This window comes from Haliotis asinina, chromosome 4, assembly GCF_037392515.1.
Source record: "Haliotis asinina isolate JCU_RB_2024 chromosome 4, JCU_Hal_asi_v2, whole genome shotgun sequence".
NCBI classification, from domain to species: domain Eukaryota; kingdom Metazoa; phylum Mollusca; class Gastropoda; order Lepetellida; family Haliotidae; genus Haliotis; species Haliotis asinina.
This window is the reverse complement of record NC_090283.1, coordinates 70,461,814-70,482,071: the sequence shown is the minus strand read 5'-3', so window position 1 is coordinate 70,482,071 and position 20,258 is coordinate 70,461,814. Positions and strand designations below refer to the sequence as shown.

The following is a 20,258-nucleotide window of genomic DNA, read 5'->3' as shown; positions in this document are numbered from 1 at the left end:
CAAACCAACCACTTGTTGGATGAGTTTTGAGTATCCTGTATCATGGCCGGCATATGTCCAATGAAGCTGAAGCCTTGTTGGTCTAGGTTGTATCATCGCCCAGCTGAAACGGCACCATGGTTGACCATGGTCAACCACGGCTTACCACAGTAAACCATGGTATTACCATGGTTTACCGTGCTAAACCGTGGTCACCAACATTTCTAGACCATGGTAGACCATGGTCTAACATGGTCATCATGGCAGACCATGGTCATTATAGACCATGGTCACCAGTAACCATGGTAGACCATGGTCTTTTCCATTTTACCATGGTAGACCATGGTCATCACAACTCATGATCACCAGAAACCATGGTAGACCATGGTCATTGTCCTTTTGCCATGGCAGACCATGGTCATCCTAGACAAAACCATGGTAAAACATGGTGTTTTCGTTCAAAGCAGTGGTTGACCATGGTCATTTCATGAAAGTCCATGGTAGACCATGGTCATCACAGAAAAATTTTACATTTTAAACTGTGATAAATAAAAAATTTAAAAGGGGAAACCTGATGGTTTCATGACTCTGTGTTTCATTTATGAATAACAAATCTTGTAGGTCCTTGTTCTTACATTTGTGTGCATTAAACAACTAAATCTTAACACCTCAGTGAGTGTTAAAATGTAGTGTGATTTAATAACAAAAAATAGAACACGATGTCATAAAAATAATCATAAGCGGAACTATTCACTGATTTTACTAATATTTGCTGCAGAGATACACAAACAAACAACTGACGTCTTATACTCTGGAAAAGCAAAACAAAAATAACCCTGTGTTCATCTGAAAATATAATAGGCATGGTTTATTTCTCCCGATCCCTTTGTTAAAGTTGTCCATTAAACTGTGTAAATCTCGTCTCTCTCTAATACTAGTTTTTGTGTGTGGGTGCCTTTTTCTTCTTGTTTTAAAATAAACACAACAAACATTGTACGACAGAAAAGCTAAACAATGTCTCAGCAATATAGACAGTTCAAAGAAAAACTCACCTTTTGTTAATAGCTACGCAACTAGTTGATACTGTAGAGGTTTTCTAATTGCCCTGAATAGTGATATTTAATCCATAAAGTACAGACCCTGACGCAAATATATCCAAGAATACCCATGTAAGTCTAGAAAATATGGATTGTAGATTCCCTTAACTTCAGGCTGCAAATGAAGAAAGTCCGTTAAAAACCGTTATGACTTAAAAAATTGTGTAGCACAAGGTGTCAAAGTTCACGGTGCCTGTAAGGAAAGATTCAGTTTGTTCTCAGATTGTAGATTCCCTTAGCTTCTGCGAATGAAGAAAGTCTCAGCGCTCTATTTCATTATATTATTATAGTATTATACTATAGTATTTTCAATATGAACTTTTTAAAGTAAAATATGTTCATTTCAGAGACTAGTTGTTAGTCTATCCATAAAGTAAAACTTTGAAGTACGCTGTCAAATTCGTCTCATTTCATTGAATTTCTCCCGTGATTTTCTCGATCGCAAGTGAGCAGATACTTATAAGTACGTCTTTCGCATTGTTTATGGTGAAGCAAAAACATAAAACAGTAAAAACAACAAACAATTCACTTGGTACTATAAACAGAAAGAAATGTTGAAAAGAATTTTGATATCGATGTTTTTTTACAGCTTTCCAAACACGTACGTCGATCTACCCGTTGAAAAAAATCAGTGCTCTCCACTTTTGAACACATTTCACTGTCACATTCTGTTCACCACGTGCAAATACGACCATTAAGAAATTAGGTCATTTTGACTAATGAAATTAAATTTATGGGCGGGGATATGTACATAAACTGTCCTTCCACAGATCGATCAAATCGGTCAAGGGACGTGTGCACACAGAACATCAAGTTTTCGCAATTCCCACCGTTGAAAATAATACGACATAAATATTTATTCAAATTTCGATGTTTATGCCGAAATACTGTATTTCTAGCCATTATTACATCGTAAGATTAGAAATTATCCACTGTTGTGAAGTAACACGAACGCGCGGTACATGGCTCCGATTTTCGCGCCAAACACGGCCACGCCCTTCGTTCTTCCGTAATCTATTGCGACTTCATGAGCGCTAACCGTACAGCTTATTTATTACATATGCAGTTACGATTATATTCCTGGTCGTAGTAGATCTATGTGTATATATCTATGAAAACGTGTTGGCTTTAATTTTTTTCTTAAAAAATACGTTTCCACTTCTAACTCGCACCATTCCGGGACAAGCCGAATGGGGACGATCTCTTCGCGGCACGATGCCATTGCTGCTAGTGCTATGTGTCACGTAGACCTGTGTGAGCGCGCAAAACGAGCGAGAGGCGCCAAACACAACTTTTGCCAACAGACAACGATCTAAGCGAAGAATAACCTAACGTATTAGCGATTCACGGATTTGGAGGATAATCCAATGTTGGATATGTGAAGAAGGAATAGACTAGATTTATGCCGATGGATACGTCTCAGGTTGATTTCCAATGGAGATGAGCACGAGCGGTAAGTAAACAACAGCAATATTGAAATCGTTTTGAGTGCCCCGATATTTAAATTGTTTTGAGTACCTTAAGGTTCGCATACGAACATAGGTAAAGGGGTAAGCAACACTCTTTGATTAGAATGACGTAAGACAATGTAACAATAACATATATAGCAATGTATGAAGTGTTTATGTCGTACATTCTCAGTGAATATCTCTCAAACGGAAGGAATAATGTGTGATGAACGTTAATTTGAGGTTTTATGTAATATGTTCCGTTCATTTATGTTAAGACACGATCAGTATCTAACGGTACTTTAAAAACCGTTATGACTTAAAAAATTGTGTAGCACAAGGTGTCAAAGTTCACGGTGCCGGTAAGGTCAGCCTGAAAGATTCCGTTTGTTCTCAGATTACACACACAATAAAATACACTCAAATGATCATAAAAGGGAGGTAATTGCTATAGGCGCGTTTATGGACATTCCATTTTCTTTCTATCGTATAAATTTGTATTCAGCTTTGTAATAACTGCTGTTTGTAAACCAATACTGGATGTGTCAGTACATTTTGCCATTCATTTAACGTGGAAATAGGTTCAAATACTTTGAGATACGTTTTTATCAATTTTATGATAGTGCTGATTATTATAAGTATTATGAAATTTTATGCATCATTTCAGAATATTGTATTTGGTTATGAATGTAGACAAGTGATTTGGAAGCCAGTTTTGTGTTTTGACTTCTATTGCATGTTTTGCTACTGATATACACTCTTCACATTAAAAGAAAGTGATTCAAAGTCATTAATGTAAAGAAATGTTTTTAAATAACATGATTTAGTATAATACTCAGGTGAAAAAATATCTGAAGTATGGGAAAATACTTAACATTTTTTCAGCAGTTATAAATATACAATTAAACAACACAATTTCAATATTTGCTTAAGAACCTTTGAAATGGGGAAACACTGTTATTAAATGTTGTTTGTGTGTTTTTCAGATTTCCACTGGACAGTTCTGAAGAAATGGTACTAATGTTGAAACACTGAAGATTAAGTTATGTTCCAGAGCCATTTGCTCTTCAAACTGAAGACTTAGATTCGATTCCTCTCCTGGGTACAGTGTGTGTAGCCCCTTTCTGGTGTCTGTCGCCGTGCTATTGCTGGAGCATTGCTAAAAGTGGAGCAAAACTAAACTCAGTCAGTCACTCACTCACGCACTATCCCTGAAGCAATGTGGGTATCTTCTGTGATGTCCCCACTGCTCTTCGTGAAGGTTCTTCCAACATGTGTGTATAATCCTGTCTCGTCTGAGAGAAATTGTGATGCCCCCTGTACAACTTCCAGGTAGATGATTTGGGGCACTCCTGTAAATTCTGTGTTGGTAGTGACTCTCATTGTGTCTACTTTTAAATCAAATAGTCTAATGGGATTTCTGAAATTGTATATTACTGCATGAAATGTTGTCCCGAAAGAGTTCATTTTCCTGGATACAGACTGAAGGACATCCCATTTCTGTTTTAAAATAATAAATAATAATGTCTTCTGAAAAAAGATGAACATGTCCACATACCATTTTTCCTCAGCAGTGTAACTGGATTTATAATTCTAGCTGCACAGGATATCCCACAATCCCTGTGAGCTTTCCAACAGCTATCGTCAAATTGTCTTTCATTTAAATCTGAGGCAATGTTCGTAATAAACTTTGTCTTCGTAATGTAAACAGTTTGTTTTCAGTGCATGGGTCTTTTTTATGTTAATTCTTTAATATTTGATATTCCAATTGATTTCTATGCCATGGTGTTTGTGTTATATCAATTTTCTATGTAGGTTGTGGTGTGATATGGTTGGTTTTCAACATGGTCTCAATAGCCAAAGGTTATTCTGATGGTAAACTGTTGTGCAATCTAACGAACATGCTGTACTTACTATGGTCTCATTTTTTTCAGTAGTAATAAATGGTACACCATGGTCTCCTTTTACCATGGCAAACCATGGTACACCATGGTCTCTTTCTGCAATGGTAGACCATGGTTTTACTTAACCATGGTAAACTGTGGTGCCATTTACTACCACCATGATGTTTTGTTACCATGGTAGACCATGGTTAACCATGGTCTTTTTTTGCCATGGATGACCATGGTCCACCATGGTCTTATTTTATTCTGGTTTACCATGGTAGACCATGGTATGCCATGGTTTTTCTTTTACCATGGTTTACCATGGTACACCATAGTCACTTTTTACCATGGTAGACCACGGTTTTATTTTACCATGGTAAACTGTGGTGCCATTTACCGCCACCATGGTCTTGCTACCATGGTAGACCATGGCTTACCATGGTCTAATTCTGCCATGGTTGACCATGGTAGACCATGGTCTTATTTTACCATGGTAAACTGTGGTGCCATTTACCGGATGTGGTAAGCCGTGCTAGACCATGGAAACCATGGTCTGTGAACCATGGTCTACCATGGTATACCATGGTATACCATGGTTTTTTCATGCTTATTTCAGCTGGGCAGCTTCCACCCACAGCTGGTCATGGTTAGAAATCCGCATTCACCCTGACCGTAGGAACCATACTAGATAGGTTGCAGCAAAGTTGTTAAAGAACTAGTTTGTTTCACAGTCCCCCTTGAACCACATTATTTACCCCAGTGCCAAGCCTACTCAGAAATGCTGAGTCTCCTAATAAAGCAAGTCTAGATTCAGTTCCTGAATGTCACCTCCTCCAGGGCCCTCCTTTCATTTTAGACGGATTTGTTTATTACTATCAAAATCACGTATTTTCAGAGACAAAGTGTTTGTATATTGAAGAACTTAAGACTTGTAGGAGTTTGGAACTCAATTCCTCACTGGCCTGACACCTTAAGTGAAATACTTTTCAAGGTGTTGTTAGACCTCACTACTTCTGTAGTATTGTGAGCAACATCCACTATCAAATACAAAGACAGTCAATCAAGCATGTCCTTCAGCATGATATGTCAATCCCCAACTGTTATATTGTTGTAATATTGCTAAAAGCAGTGCAGATGTAATCTCACTGACTCATTCTAATACATGCAATACCATTGTTGAAATAAACATGTAAGTTGAAGAGTTTTTTAAGCGAACATTTTATACTTGAGGGTATCCTGAGAATCAAGTACCAGCGGAGCAATCTCCATGTAACCCATTTGATTTTAACACTACAATACTTATCACAAACTAGTTAACATAACACTACAATACTTATCACAAACTAGTTAACATAACACTACAATACTTATCACAAACTAGTTAACATAACACTACAATACTTATCACAAACTAGTTAACATAACACTACAATACTTATCACAAACTAGTTAACATAACACTACAATACTTATCACAAACTAGTTAACATAACACTACAATACTTATCACAAACTAGTTAACGTAACACTACAATACTTATCACAAACTAGTTAACGTAACTCTACAATACTTATCACAAACTAGTTAACATAAAATCGATAGGTTTATGCGATGACACCTGCCTGTTCTAGATCATCGAAGATCAAGATCTATTGGCCGAGAAGCCGATATTGAAATATTCATGTAAATGTGCCTGATTTGCAAATACATAACAATATATGGTAGTTTTGTCTGTCTGTCGAGCATAAAAACAAACTCTGAAAAATTGTAAACTATGCGTCTAAAATTATTGTGCTTTCTATCGAATGTGTTGATAGTTTTTATGAGCAGCAAATTTCGAAAGGGCAAACAAATTGTGATTCCACTCACATACTCATTCCGGAATATTCATCATTACCCCCTGGATGCAGACTGTGTATGCCGACTTTTAGAGCAAACAGGCTTCAACACTCATTTGTTCCAGCTAGTATTTTATTGTATTAACAACAAATTCAGTGAATGACTAGTGTTCCAACTGTCACAGTTTTAGTCAATATCTGTGTTTGTGTACTAAACTGATGTGTGCATATTTTGATTGAACAGTAGGCTTATAATTACCGTCTGCAGTGTGATGTGTGACTGCTTTATGGAGAACTGTATATGATGCAATAAATTTCTGTGGGGATATTCTGATAATAAAGAATTATCTTAAGATTTAGGTCAGATTGTGTCCTCATCAACCCATGCTTGTTGACGAACAGGGCCCAGATTTTCGAAGCTCTCTTAAAGCTAAGATAGTCATATGTGCCATACATTAACATTAACTCACGAGGATCTTAGCGCTAGACAGCTTCGAAAATCTGGGCCCAGGATTGGATGGTCAGGTTCCTTAACTTGGTTGACATGTCATTGTATCCCAGCTGCATAGATAGATGCTCATGATGTTGATCACTGGATTGTCTGGTCCTGATTTGGTTAGAGTTGGACAATTCCTGAGAACTGCATTAAACAACGAACAAACTACAATGCAGCAGATTATTTGTACTGACTAGTTACAGATGAAAAAATTTCTATAGGATAGTGTGATGTTTCACAAGCTTATGGGTTAGTAGGTCATGTCTTTTGACAAAAAATGCCACCTGTTGTAACTGAACTGTTTTCTTTTCTGTTTTCAGGGAGGACCAAACAGTGCATCCCAGTATTACCCCAACCCATATGGGCCCCACTACACAACCCACCCACAGTACACCACCCACCCTCCTCACCACCACCCACATGCGGTCCCCCCTCACATGCATTCTGGAATGCCCCACATACAGACCCCGCCCCAACACAATCACTGTAACACTCATGCACCGGTCCACTCCTCAGGTGAGTACAGACTTTGTACAAAATAATATATAGATAAGTATGTGTAATACTCTGAACATCCTTGATATCTCTAGGGTATACACTCCATTACATCTCCTCTATACCCTGGATGCATCTACGGCTCCAATAATATTTTTATTACCTCCCTTTGCTGGCTCCACATTCTCACAGTAGCCAATAAGCTAAGCCGTTGTTACAACCAAACTTGCCAGTGTCAAGTCGCAGCTGTGAATGTTGTTTGCAGTGCAACTCAGATTTTGGGGATATTATACCGAGAAATTGTCAGTTCGGAAACTTTTAAGAAATATATAAAGGTAATTCCTTATACCTCTTTCAGACTACCCCTTCATGATTTATGTTGCCAAGTATAATCGATTAGATAATTTAAGAAGTGAAAGTGAGTTGTAATTGGTACGCTCAACTTCCCAGCGCAGACACCTGATTGGCTAAAATGCTACACAAGGGAGGTAATAAATTAACAGGTCTGAACCTAGGCTATATCCAGAGTAAAGTGGAGACTTATCGGGATGTTTACCATGGAGATATCGAGGATGGACTCAGAATGATGCATCAGTTATTTTTTGTTGACTTTGAGGCAGGGCTGTCTTAAAAGATCGATAATCGGAAATTGTCATTGGGAAAAGTTAAGCCCAATAAATGTCACCACTCACCTGTCATGAAATCTGTTGATTTCTTTCTGACATTTTTGGCAATTTTGCTCAAAGTTACTGCTTTGATATTTGTTGATAATTGATCAGTATTATTGATCTCATCTATGTCAACAGTCAGTCCTGCTTTGAGGTATAGTCTGTTTGCAGTGAAAACATACCAGTGAATTTCAGTTTATACATAAAAGTAGTTAAAATAAAGTGAAAATAAGATTGCCAAACCTCAATATATTACCTTGCCAATTGAAAGTTTAAATCTCAGAATTTTAATCAAATTAGGATACCAGCTGTATAACAAACAATCATAGATTCAAATTTGGTTTGTATGAAAAGGGGCTCTACACATTAAATGAAGCACCGAAAAATATGTAAGGTTGTTCTAAGTTAACGCTCATGATGTACAGCACATAGATTTGTTTCATGGTTCCAGCTACTATGCTAATCCCCTTGCAATACAAAGTTATATTTGTATCTCACAGCTTGTGAAGAAAAATGGAAAAAAAATAAGGAAATACTTGTGCTATCATGTGTCCCCTTATTTTTTAGCTTCAGTATATCATACATATTAGATAATAAACACAATAACAAGTCATCAACTAAAGTATTGTTTGTTATATTCCGCGAAACAATAACAACAAAATGTCTGACATGTTTTGACTATGCTGACAGTGTTACTTTATCACGACAACAACCAGTAATCACATTAAGCGACCTCTACATGACAAACTCAAGTTTGACAACACGTTAAGCTTGCCCTTTTCACACGTCAAAATCATGTTGTCGAAGTTTCATGTCATTTGAGTGCCATGTCTCTGTTGGTGCAGTCACGTGACAATTTCGTTGACTGCAATTGGTCGTTTCTGAACAACATGAGTTTGACAACACTTCACACGTAAAACTCGAATTTGACATCACTGAAAAGTTTAATGGAAAATTTGATGAGAATAGAGACTGATCCTATTTCTGTACAAGTTTGACGACTGACATTGGTGTTGGTGGCAGGTTGTTGGAATGTTCACACTCTCAAGCTCAAGTTTGACAACATGTGTTGACAAACTCTATTTTGTTGTGTGAAGGCTGCTTTACTCTCAAATTCAGTGTAAAGAACATTGAGTATTATCCCGCCTGGCTTTTGGCTCTGTTTGGAAATTTCACTTTGATAAATAATACCCCAGTTTAAATAAAAACACTCCTTTTAAAAACACAAAGATTTGATTCTAGTGATCACAAATCTCAAACTGAATTTAAGGATAAATTCACCGAATATACAGGTAAATCATAACAGCCGTAGTTAATCTTGTCATGATACGTCTGAAATATTGCTGACGTGACAATAAATATCAACTCACTCACTAACTCATACCAGCTCCAGTACCAGTTTGAACCTTGTTACATTTGTCTTTGCTCTTGTTATATGTTCTTGAAAAAAAAATAGGGGAACTTCATTCTTTATTTACGATTAAAAATATTTAGGAGATTTATCGGAGTCAATCAATATTGATGTGATAACATTGAATGTTTTGAGAGTGCATCACTATTTGCACTTCCTCACACCATAGCTTTTTGGAATGTAGTCGCTTTTGAAAAATGATTGGTGTATGGCGTCTAATTTGCATGGGTATGATTTTCATCTTAAAACAAACAACTAGAAACAAACACTAACAAAACTGTGATGCAAGATGAGTGTCAAAATTAATATTCTAAGTTATTTATCGAACTTCTTGAAAACTGTCAAAATCAAGAATGGGACCTGATGCACGTGTATGGGGCTACTGTGTTGTGCACGTACATACCATGCGTTGTGTTTAGGGTGGTAATAGAGGGAAATGGTGGTGCGTTCATAAGATGTCTGTCCTTGAAACGTTTGTCAACGTCTACACTTCCTATCCAAATTGAAAGTTCAGATTCCCCTACTTTTTTTGAAGAGTATATTTTGAACATGGGACAATCTCCAGGGCATGAGCTGTGTTATGTTCACATTCACTTGACAATGGAGTAAGAATGTACACCGAAATATTGTGTTCTTAACAAGAAAGTAGTTGACATCCATAAGAACTATCTTCCTTACGTTTATCACTTCTCAATGACATTCAAAGACCACATTTCTTCGTGATACTCTACATTTCTAGACATGCTATAGTACTGTCAAAGGCATGAATATGCAACTTGTGATTCTGAACCTACATATTTTGTAAGTGACAGAATGACAGATGTAAATATACAAAATTTAATGAAATAAGTTTTATTAGCTTTGATGTTGCATAAATACAGATAAATGTGCTCAGTGACATAGAACACATCCATTGTGCTTGCACCTCATGCTTTGTTAATGAGGTGTTTATGTTGGAAATGTGAAGATATTTCAGGGTGATTGTGTTTGAATTTATTTAAACATTTATTAAAAACACTTCAATCTTTTCAAATAAACCATGTAGATGTCATGTCCTTAAACCATACTTTATCATGTGTTGAATTTTTGTAAGATTTCGGTGTTTAGTAATATATCAGTGACAGATGGAACGGATGGTATTAAATTTTTGTTTCTACCACTTTGTTTTATTGTGATGTTCAGTATCAAAATATTTGCTGTCCATGTTTAATTACACGTCTGAAAAACATTTGATTGGCAGTAGTAGGATAGCAGCTTGTTTTTGGTTTGTAAAGGGGACGTACTGGAAGTTTTGACAGACATTGACAGGGGATTGTGTTGATAGGTGGTACTCTTCAGCACAGAACAGCTCCGCATGGAGCTATGTTATGAAACACTCGTGAAACACTGCACCGTTAAGACAAGCTGTAAGCAAAATTAAGTACATAAATTATTCTATAGAATATTGTTTTTATGCTTTCACAAAAATAAATAAATTTATGTATTTTGTTTAGAAATATTTTTTCTCTTACTGAATATTCAACTAGAAAACAAACAAAATTCACTTCACCATCTTATGAATCCTATGCCTGTTTCGCTGAATAAAGAATAGAAAAAAGTAAATGTAATTGCTGTAAATTAAGAGTTAAATATTACTTTTAATATATTTTAATATAAAAACTGGTAAGATATGAACCAGACAGGGTCATTTGTTTTGTGTTGTCAATAACAATTGTCATCAAGTTCCCTGGGATCTGTTCCGATTTCTGATTGTACTAAGATGTAATTTACAGTCATTTCATGAGTTTCGGATCATATGCCTCAACACTGTATTGAATAACAAAGAGACAGTGAGCTCATTGAAAATTCCTGGCTGTAGCTTAACATTGAGGTTGACGTCTCCCACATGGAGCTGTATAAAGAGGAAGCCCCTTACTACATACACAATAACATATGGTAGCCTTAATCTAACATGTTCCTATTCATTTGATAGAATAAACTACATTTATGCTCCCCTTGACTATACAGCAAGGTATATTCATGTTATTTTATCATTTTTGTTGTTATAATGAGGATATAGTATTTTGTTGCATGCTACAAGGAAGTGATGTGTCAAGGTATGGCCATGGAGTCTGTGCTGACACGTCAATGACAAAACTGGTGTTGTCTGTGGTGAAATATACAAAGTAACAGGATTACATACCTTTCAGTCTGGTACTTTTGCTGCTGTGGGTATGCCCCAGCAGACATTGCCAAAATTTATACTTGTCATTTATTGATTGCTCTGATTATTGGACTGTTAGCCTATCTGCGATAGGTCAGCTGCACAAATAGTCTGCTGGCCAGTTGTCTGCAATATATGCAAATTTCTCAAGTGGTTTTTGATGACATTTGTTGAAATCAACATTAATCGATATCATAATGAATGCTGAAGGACCAAGCCCCCCTGTCAATTCGCCAGAAGATCGGAACATGCGACAGAGATCAAAAGTAAGAAAGAAACTGGAACGGAGGAGGACAGATGGCTATTACCAGCAGACACGCCCACCTACAAGGCGGAGAGGGAACTCTGGGGGTGAGGATCTGTTCATGAAACTGTTCATGACATAAATAATAAAGTCATTGTCTTGTAGGTCAAGGCTGATCACAGATCAGGGTGCGAAAGCGTATCCAGCTATCACTGTATATCGCAGTTAATTTGCTAGATTTTGTTGGAAGACATGTCCCTGTTTTGTGCTAAAAGCAGTTGTTCTTTCATCCTATGTTTTGTCATTCATTCATAAACTCTTCACTTTCAATGCAACATTTGTTTTTTCAAATATTTACATCACAAAAATGCCCCATTCACAATTAGATAGGTATTCACCATAACCAATTGCTGCTAACATCTGGGATATTTAGTGCTGTTGAACTGCATAATTATTTTCATATCATACTAAAAAGTTACATTGTTTTGGACATTATAGTTAGGGTGATAATTATTTGGATCAGCTGTTAAATGCACCAGTTCCTGGCGTCTGTCATGTTGACAAAATCTTATGTTGTCATGCTGATGAAAATGTGAATCATACAGTCATACTTACGAAAATGTGAGTCAGGTGGTCATGATGATGAAAGTCTAAAACAGGTGGCCATAGTGGTGAAAATGTGAATCAGGTGGTCATGATGATGAAAGTCTAAAACAGGTGGCCATAGTGGTGAAAATGTGAATCAGGTGGTCATGATGATGAAAGTCTAAAACAGGTGGCCATAGTGGTGAAAATGTGAATCAGGTGGTCATGGTGATGAAAGTCTAAAACAGGTGGCCATAGTGGTGGAAATGTGAATCAGGTGGTCATGGTGATAAAAGTCTAAAAACAGGTGGCCATAGTGGTGAAAATGTGAATCAGGTGGTCATGGTGATAAAAGTCTAAAACAGGTGGCCATAGTGGTGGAAATGTGAATCAGGTGTGCATGCCAATAAAAATGTCAATGAAGTGGTCATGCTTATGAAAATCTAAAACAGGTTGTCCTCCTAAGTAAAGTCTAAAAAAGGTGCTGATGGTGGTGGAAATGTGAATCATGTGGCCATGCTGATATAAGTGTGAGGTGATGTTATATATGTGTGATGGATGGCAGCACAATATTGCACTGGAAATAGGAAACAAAATCAATTATTTTTGAGGACTGGTGGTGAATGATTATCCATCATTTTTTATGTAATCACCAATTTTAGAGGTTTCCCCCCAGTTTCTTTTAATTAATGTAATTATTCTGTTTATTTCTACAACTATTAATCAGTACATCTCATTATATTCACCAGTCAGCAGCAAGTCTCATTATTTTAACAGGAAGTCTTAGGGCTCCTTTTCATTATATATATATATATAGTATATTTAATATGAACTGTTTTTTTTTCTGTAAAATATGTTTGTTTCAGAGACGAGTTGTTACTCTATTGAAGTACCTAAAATTCATTTCACTGTTGCAGTAATGAAATCCTTATTTCATTGTATATTTTTGTCATTTCATCATGCCTTGGTGTATATCTTCTACTGCTGAATTATTCAGTATAGAGCTGACATGGACTGTCATTTGGTCTCATAAAATGTATTGGCAGTATTGATTGTGGCACCAAGAGGAAGTTAAATTGCTGAGAGAGGTCAGGTCACCCTAATGTTTAACACAAAGATACGATTCATGTTACAACAATCTTCACCAGGAATTGTTTCACAAAGTGATATATTATCTAACTGTCATCTAAAACTGCACCAGTAGACATTCAAATATCAACTGTTGGAACAGAAACACATGAATTTTTCTCTGTCTGTCTACTTTCTGTTTAGCTTTGTATACCTGGATGGTCATATGTTGTTTGAATACGTAGCATCTTTTAGGAATTTACAAAAGATTAAACCTGATACTTGATTTGAAAGAAATGCAGGGAAGTGTTCTGTCAATTTTGCACTTAGGATTGTGTGTCTTACAGAGCAAGCAGTAGAGTGATTATTCATTGTGACAATACTGGTAGATTTTGTCTTCGAAATTCCCTTCTGTGCTATGGCTATTTGATAACTCCCTATTTCCCAAACTACTTGACTTGAGACTCGTAAGAGGAAGAGAAGGAAATGAAACAATCAGCTGTTTGAGATTGTGTCGTAGAGAGGAACAGTTTTCATTTCTGTTAATGGATTATATAGATTGCAAGATAAATATTCATTTCTTTTAGCATGGTGATGAGTTCTGACGTGCACACCATTGCTTGCACATCTTCATTTGCAAGTCTGAAATTCCTGTGGGCAAAGTAAGAAGGGCATAGTCCTTCACTGTGTTGTCTTAATGACTGGTTAGAATAGCTGTTCGTGGCCTCTATTTGAGCTAAGCATCTGTCAATGGGTGACGTGATCCTTTTGGTTCCAATGAGTGACTTTCATCTCATTTTGTGAATACCTTTGAGTGCTGATATAAAGTGATGGTTGATCATAAACCTGTCACACAACAGTATCTATTTGATCTATTTCATTACTGTCATTGGCCAGTTTTTACATCCAATGGTTTGTGGCTTGGCAGCCTGAATATTAAATATTATATTTTGTGTGTTGCAAACTCTTGGGCACAGGTGGGAAGGGTTTGTATGAGAGCAGATGAAAGAGTGGCATTATTTTATAACAGTCTTTGAGTAATTATTAAAGATTGTTATCATATGGTTGGAAAATTGCTGGGTGTGGTTTAAAAAACAAACAAACGAATAATGGAACAGTTGCATTTTCCTGCAACAGAGAAAAATAGCTGTTGGGCAAATGTTTATTGAATTTCGTTTGACATTTTTTGCTGGTATTGTAATATCTGAAGAGGTTAACATGACTTTGAGTCTCAGTGTGAGTGAGTGAGTGAGTTTAGTTTTATGCCGCACTCAGCAATATTCCAGCTATATGGTGGTGGTGGTCTGTAAATAATCAAGTCTGGACCAGACAATCCAGTGATCAACAGCATGAACATCTATCTGCGTAATTGGGAACCGATTACATGTGTCAACCAATTTAGCGAGTCTGACTACCCGATCCTGTTAGTCGCCTCTTATGACACGCATAGTCACTTTTTATGGCAAGCATGGGTTGCTGAAGGCCTATTCTACCCCGGGACCTTCACGGGTTTGAGTCCCAGTTATTAGTGCGCCACAGACCCAGGTTTCATTCCCTGCATGGGTACAGTGTGTGAAGCCCATTTGTGGTGTTCCCCACGGTAATATTGCTGGAATATTGCTGAAAGTGGTGTGAAACTGTAGTCACTCAGTCAGTTATTGGAAAGTGCATTCCTGAAAGTAAATATGTTATTGTGTAAGAGTGACGTGGTTAGTGAGTGTTCTTTACACTGCTTTTAGCATTATTCCAACAATATCACAATGGGTACACCACAAATGGGCTTCATGCATTGTACCCTTGTGGGGAATCAAACCCAGGTCTGATGAGCTAATGCTTTAACAACTAGGCTACCCCACCGCCTCTTTCTGTGTAACAGGTGACAGTGAATTGACATATCGCAGTGAAGGACATGCTTGATTGACTTTCCTCCTATTTGACGGTGTGGATGTTGCTCAGGATATCGATCACTGGGTTGTCTGGTCTCGATTTGATGATTCACAATCTGTAGTTGTCTGGAATATAGCTTAATGCAGTATTAAATATAAACAAATAATTTTGTACAGTTGTGGAGCATCGTGATATTGCTGACACATTCTTCATTTTTCAATCACAAACAGTTGAGCTGAAAGGTAGCAGATTCATAAAGGCCAAGGACAGTCACGATCTGTAATCTTAACCGTCCTGCCAAACTCACACAACCTCTGATTTTAAATCCTGACATATATGTTTTTTTCAACAATTAATCTGTACTTTGTCATTCAACCATTCCTATCTTCACGAAATGAAAACCAGCTAATTCAGTTGCTATCTATAAGAATTTAAAATATCTTAAGTGGAGTGTTAGAAAACAGGATCTCAGGACTGTTTTTGTGTTGTTCAGTGTTGCTATCTCTTGTTTACAGACTGTCTTCGTGAAATCTATGTCACAGAAATAAGATCCCGCCAATATGTTTCAACAGCTGTTTTGTGTATAGGTTTCCCATGAGTAGACTGTTCTGACTGAATTCTGTCTGTTTTGTCCCATATGCTAATTTGTTACGAGAGACTCCTATCTGTCCACCCTAGTAGTGCTTTAGGCTAAATATAAAAAAAATGAAATGTTTCTCGGGCATTGGCGCATCACTTTTATTTGTGAACATAACAATTTTTATTGCCATTTTAAAAAATAATTTTGACTTGGCCGTGTCCCACTTATACATTTGTCCTGTATTAGAATGAGAGTCTGTAAGAACGAGTGTGACTGAATCCACAACTCACTAACACATCTAAACTTCCTAAGCTGTATTTCAGAGAGAAAAACAACATTAAAATGTGTTACTCCCTCATCACATATTTTTCTATCAAACTTTTATAAAAATGTCCTACTGCCCTAATCACTTTTGAAAAAAATGTGCCTGAGAAACATTTAATTATTTTCATGCAGCCTTAGATGGCAGTACAGAAGACCAAATTATTCAGTGTCATTCAGTAATTATTCCTGACATCCCTTAAACCAAGATTGCCTATATGATTTCTTTTCTGCTATTTCACTTGCAGCAACTACTGGTATGTAAGTTTTAAGAGATTCTTAAAAGGGCGTATAGGAAATGCCAGCTGTTTTTCTTATTGATACTCACATTACCTGGTGTTTCAAGTTGAGATATTTTTTGAGGACATTTTTCTCATCTGCGCATTCTTTAGCAATGAAATAGGATATCCCTGTTTTCAATTCTAGCATTTCAGCTTTCAGATTTAAGGTTTCATTATGGTTTCTACTGTATACATGACACATGATGGCAACTGGCCTAGTTTCTATGTGGAACACATATTGAAATTTGCTGACTACAGGAAATTTAAGCTCTGCTTTGCTTATGTCTCGTCATGTTATTCAAGTCGTGCAGTTTGTGTGATGTGAAGCAAGGACATACTGCTGGAAAGTATTAAAGGATCTAATTTGAAGATTAATGTGTAATTCATGAAATACTAAAATTCTGTGATCAAGCAGGAAAGAGCCGATATACTACTCTTATAATGAACTTAATGGTCATAATTGTTTGTAATAGCCACATGTTTGTTATGTGTATTTCCAACAAAGTGCGAAACAAGTGCCATTAAAACAGTTTGTTGTAATCCTCAGTTAATTATAGATGTAGTTTTCGCAATGATAGATCAAATGACACAATCATTACATATTATGTCTTTGCAAATATATATATCTATATGTAGGGGTAAAGAGAGTCTGTCTCACAGTCCATATGTTGTTATTCCATACCATATTATTTTCCCTACTGCCAAGCCCTCTGTGCAATACTAAAAACTTGAATGAAGCATACCTAGATAGACTGACAGCTAGTCTCTGAAATGAACATATTTTACTGAAAAAACGTTCATAGTGAAAAAAAATAATATAATGAAATGGAGCCCTGAGACTTTCTTCATTTCCTGAAGCTAAGGAAATCTAGACTTGCCACATTTTTTAGACTTGCGTGAGATTTCTTGGATTTTTTTGCTTCACGGTCTGTACGATAGACTATGTACCTAGACTTCCCAAGGTTCTCAATCTCTGGTCTCCTTGGGTCTCCTTTTCAGCTTATATGGATTTGTTTGTTATCACCAAAATTATATAGAGAATCTCACCCTCGTGTCTACTGATATCAAACATATCAACACGAGTTGATAAAGTAACAAATATCTGACGCTTGCCCAGGATATATTTACCTTATCAACAAGTGTTGATATAAATGATATCAGTAGACGGGAGGGTGAGATTCTGTTGATCATCGAAAATCATTCTACGTTCGTTTTCAATGAAAAATGTTCATATCTGAACACAGCACAGCACTGCAGCAATGTCATAGCATTGTGACGTCATCAAGTTCATGGTGTCATAGCATTGTGCAAAATCTACTGTTAAAATGATATCTCCTAGGAGATATTGTTTGATCTCACACAAGCGATATCTCGCGTGGAACACAGTTTTGGATGATAAATAAATATATATTCAGAAACTAAGCATTAGTCAAGAGCAAAGAGATTTCCAACCGTTTATCCTTGGCACAAGTCACAGTCAAAACAGAAAAGGTGAAAATATGTTTGATGGCACTTGTATGCTTAGTTATTTATGAGTTACCATTAGTGAACCTGATTTTGATTATATCATTTGCAAATCAGCTTCAAAAATGTCAGGAATCTTTTGGTAATACCCACAAGTGTCTAGTAATTTGACTTCTCCTCATCAGTGTGTAGTGTTATGTGGTGAAGATTTCTCCTTATTACACTCTTAACTTTGTCAGTGGCTGTACGGGGCGATTCGGGAGCCTTGTGATTAAAGTGTTCACTCATCATCTCAAACACTAGGGTCCCAACCACAAAACGTTTGTAGCTCTGTGACATCATAAGCCTGTAATAAACTACAGAGTGATGACAGGTCGTAATGTAGTGAACATTGTTTTGATCGGGGACCCTGTCTCTGGTGCCCCATGCCTTGATATTGCTTCACTAAGTTCAAAGTACCTTTTGCTTAGGGAACTATCCTTGACTTAAAACCAGGTTTTAGTGAATGAATGTTGTTTTGTTCCACATTGCAGTTATACAGATTTATATTCAGTAGAGGTGTGACGATACAGAAAATTCATGATAACATACGTATCGCGATATCTTGAAACGATACTATACAATTCGATGCACATAACGATAACGATTAGTTATTTTCTTCAGAAATATATATTTTGATATCAAGTAACAGTGTAAATTTCGACAAAACTGTCAATTTCTAGTGATCATTAACAATTTGGAGGTTAGCAATACGTATCATGATACGATATATTTATCTTCTGATAAAGTATCACAATTGTTGATGCTATGATGCATTGTCACACCTCTAATATTCAGTGATAGTTTTGACTGGAACAGTGTGTGATAGTATTTATTAGCTACTTTTCTGCTTCACTTGTATTTAGTTGAGAAAGGCTGACAGTATTTTTATCTGTTGTTTCAGTAAATGGAGAGGTCCATACAAGCAACAGCGTGTCTAACATGTCCACATCAGAAAATGGACCCACAGAATCCGAGGAAGATAATTCCTTAGTTATACAGAGTCTCTCAAATATGTCCCCTCCTAAGGTAAAGTGATATATTGGTATTGTCACATGTTACTATCAACAGTTTCCTAGCAATAAGATTTTATGTTGACTTTTAGGTCCGTTATGAGTGATCATAATTAAGAGGTTTGCTAGGACCCTTGATATTAATATATTATATGGGTATTTATATAGCAATATTGTCATCCCAAATGCATGCTCAAAGTGCTTCATTGTATTTCCCTCAATGATTGGATGTCAATCTCAGCAGCACAACATTTAACCAATTTCAACTCCCTAGGGATCATCCAACTCATGCAGCCACTAGGCGCTCTGATGTGTTCCATCTTTCTGGACGAGGTCCCCATTCACAGCTGGATGGACAGGGGCACATAGTCTCAGTCCTTTATCCAAGTTGACTGCATGTTCTTGTACCTACAACTAGGTGTTCACATATTCATGTCACCACCAGCTGGTCATATACCAATAGATGCATGGGTTCTTTTAAGTGCACAGGGTTGTGCACTGCACACTAGGGCTTGTGACAACACTAGGGGTTGTCCGCACAGAAATGGGCTTGATCCCGACACCCCAAACTTGCTGGATCACTGCTCTGTTTCTTTAGCCAGCTCGTCCACAATGACCCCACATCTGTGTGATGTGACCTAAGGATCCTCAGTCATTTGATTTTTATTTTCAAGTTATGACAATGACCCTTAATGGTATTGCTAAATTAAAAACTATATTTGACACAGTCTGTGTTGAAATTCTCTGGTTTACTTAGCTGTTGGGTTGATATGACACAGGAAGGCACCTGACTCTTATGATGAGTAAGATAAACAAAAAGACACTGACAATTGGATACCAATAGAAATAGATTAGAAAATTGTTTTGTATTTAGATTAGAGTCTTACGTTAGTGCATTCTCTATTATTTAGATTGATTTGACGATATTACCAAGTTATTACTATTGTAAGTTCCTTCACTTTGCTGGCAATGAGCAAACCCATTGGATTTGTGAAAGGTAGAACAGATGTAGGCTAGTGCACATGCAGTGGATGATGATGATACTGATTCTGCATGTAACTGCACATGCCTTGCTCATAAGACACATGGTTGCTGACAACCTCAGGCTGCTTTCGTCACACTGGCAAGTGCCAGTGGGCGGCACTCCTACATGCTAATATGGATCATGTGTCACGTCGGTGCTCAACATATCCATGTTTGCCAGTAAGTGATTTGATTTAATTTGCATTCTGTTTGGTTGTTGAGTCAATGGTT

The 20,258-nt window shown here is 36.8% G+C and overlaps 1 protein-coding gene and 1 long non-coding RNA gene across 5 annotated transcripts in view; both read left to right on the top strand.

The window, feature by feature from the left end:
* The window catches only part of LOC137281839 (fibronectin type-III domain-containing protein 3A-like), a 150,469-nt gene that overhangs the window by 108,624 nt on the left and 21,587 nt on the right, over positions 1 to 20,258 (top strand). For all 4 annotated transcript variants that reach the window (XM_067813477.1, XM_067813476.1, XM_067813479.1 and 1 more), the window contains 3 exons: positions 7,066 to 7,261; positions 11,733 to 11,873; positions 18,896 to 19,020. In XM_067813477.1, coding sequence (XP_067669578.1) covers positions 7,066 to 7,261; positions 11,733 to 11,873; positions 18,896 to 19,020 — 462 coding nt within the window. The remainder of the gene's footprint in view (positions 1 to 7,065; positions 7,262 to 11,732; positions 11,874 to 18,895; positions 19,021 to 20,258) is intronic.
* Positions 2,359 to 4,226, top strand: LOC137281841 (uncharacterized). The gene is made up of 2 exons (XR_010956771.1): positions 2,359 to 2,529; positions 3,511 to 4,226. It is a non-coding gene; the product is annotated as an uncharacterized lncRNA (long non-coding RNA).